The sequence below is a fragment of the Larimichthys crocea genome, unplaced genomic scaffold (genome assembly GCF_000972845.2).
Source record: "Larimichthys crocea isolate SSNF unplaced genomic scaffold, L_crocea_2.0 scaffold46536, whole genome shotgun sequence".
NCBI lineage: Eukaryota > Metazoa > Chordata > Actinopteri > Sciaenidae > Larimichthys > Larimichthys crocea.
In genome coordinates this window covers 1-1,553 of record NW_020856079.1, presented here as the reverse complement: position 1 = coordinate 1,553, position 1,553 = coordinate 1, and the positions used below count along the sequence as shown (strand labels likewise).

Genomic DNA, 1,553 nt, shown 5'->3' with positions numbered 1-1,553 from the left:
TGTGTGTGTGTGTGTGTGCGGATGTTTACCTTATATATTGGGTGGACAGCAGGCAGCTGTCTCAGAGTAGCCACACAAAATACCTCTATGACCAGGTGAGTCCTGAGCAGGTGAGACAGCAGCTGGAACACCTGGAACTCAGCGTGACGCACCCACATCTTGGCCAATAGCCAGGCCAGGGGGGGGTCTCTTGGCAGAAATATGGGTGCGTCCAGGCCTGGAGTCTGCTCTAGCTGAGGACAAGAAGGGGAAACTATTCCAGGAAGTCCTGATTCACTCTAAAAGGGGAACTTGAACTTTACATATTTAGAACCTCTCAGACCATATGAATTTCAGATGGTAGTCACCATGTTCACAGATATTTTTTAAAAATAAATAGTTCTAAAAAAAAAATGACATTCACTATTCTCATATCATCATACTCTCATATTCAACAAGTTACTTTTATTAAAAATGTTGTGTGTTCAGTATTGATCCCATTTTTAATATTTGTATAATTATATATATATATATACTACTTCTCTATATATATATATATATATATATATATATATATATATTAAAGTTTATTTAAATATTATGTATAAGAATTTAAATTTGTTTGGGTCTTTGTTATGGTAAAAACATGGCTTTTATTCAATATTCTCAAATATTATGGATCAGTGATCAACTTCATTGTCAATGCTGCTATATATACAAGACATACACAGAACTGGAATAGCGTTTTCCCTCAAATCCTTGGTGCAAACAGCAATAAACATGAAATATAAAATCTAATATAATGATGCTGAGTGAGTTTATTTAGTTTTTCAGTATACTGTAGGTCTATGGCCATGATGGTGTGAATGATATACCTGAATAGCGATAGGTATAAGTCCATCTGGGTGTTGGTACAGCAGACAGAGTGGAGCAGCAATGTACTGAGGTTTACCCCTGATGGTGTTGGTGGGAACACCATCAATGATGGCATAGTCTAGCAAGTAGATATTTCCTGCCTGGACAAGAAAGAAGCAGGAAGTCAGGAAGAATGTGAACATGGAAGGAGCACGTAGTATGAGATGAATGAATCATTTCGTAGACCATTTCTCCACCTTGAGTTCTTTGTCCAAGTTGGTTCTGGCAGCCATGGAGTTCTGCACCATGTCTGCGGTGACAGGAAAGTTATCTGGCAGTTTCTTGCACCTCTGGATCATCCTTGGGTTAGAGCCATTCATACACTGGTAGCCAAAGAACCAGTCTTCCTTCCAATGCTCCATACAAAACTCTGATGCAAACACACACATACTGGGTAAGAAAAAAGTGCTGGAGCTTTCTCTCATTGGACAGTCTCTCAAAGGCATTTATTGTCACACCGCGGTGAGGTCAAGCTGGGTTTTTGTTCTGTCTCGTCATTTCCTGTTTTATTTTGATATTTACCTGCCCTCTCGTTTCAGGTCACTTGCCCTTCCTCATGTGTCACTGGTCTGATTGTCTGCGTCTCCCTTTGTCTTGTGCTAAAGTGTTTCGTCTTTCGATCGTGCACCAAAGCTGTTTCCAAGCCTTGCCACAGTCAT

The 1,553-nt window shown here is 39.8% G+C and overlaps 1 protein-coding gene across 1 annotated transcript; it reads right to left on the bottom strand.

Moving 5' to 3' along the window:
• Positions 1 to 13: 13 nt before the first annotated feature.
• LOC113745122 (arachidonate 12-lipoxygenase, 12R-type-like) lies at positions 14 to 1,541 on the bottom strand (the record flags this gene model as incomplete). Its single annotated transcript, XM_027276607.1, has 3 exons — positions 1,092 to 1,541; positions 855 to 995; positions 14 to 233 (listed from the first exon to the last, which is right to left on the bottom strand). Coding segments are annotated over exons 1-3 (610 nt in total), but the record flags the coding sequence as incomplete, so codon positions are not given.
• Positions 1,542 to 1,553: the final 12 nt, after the last annotated feature.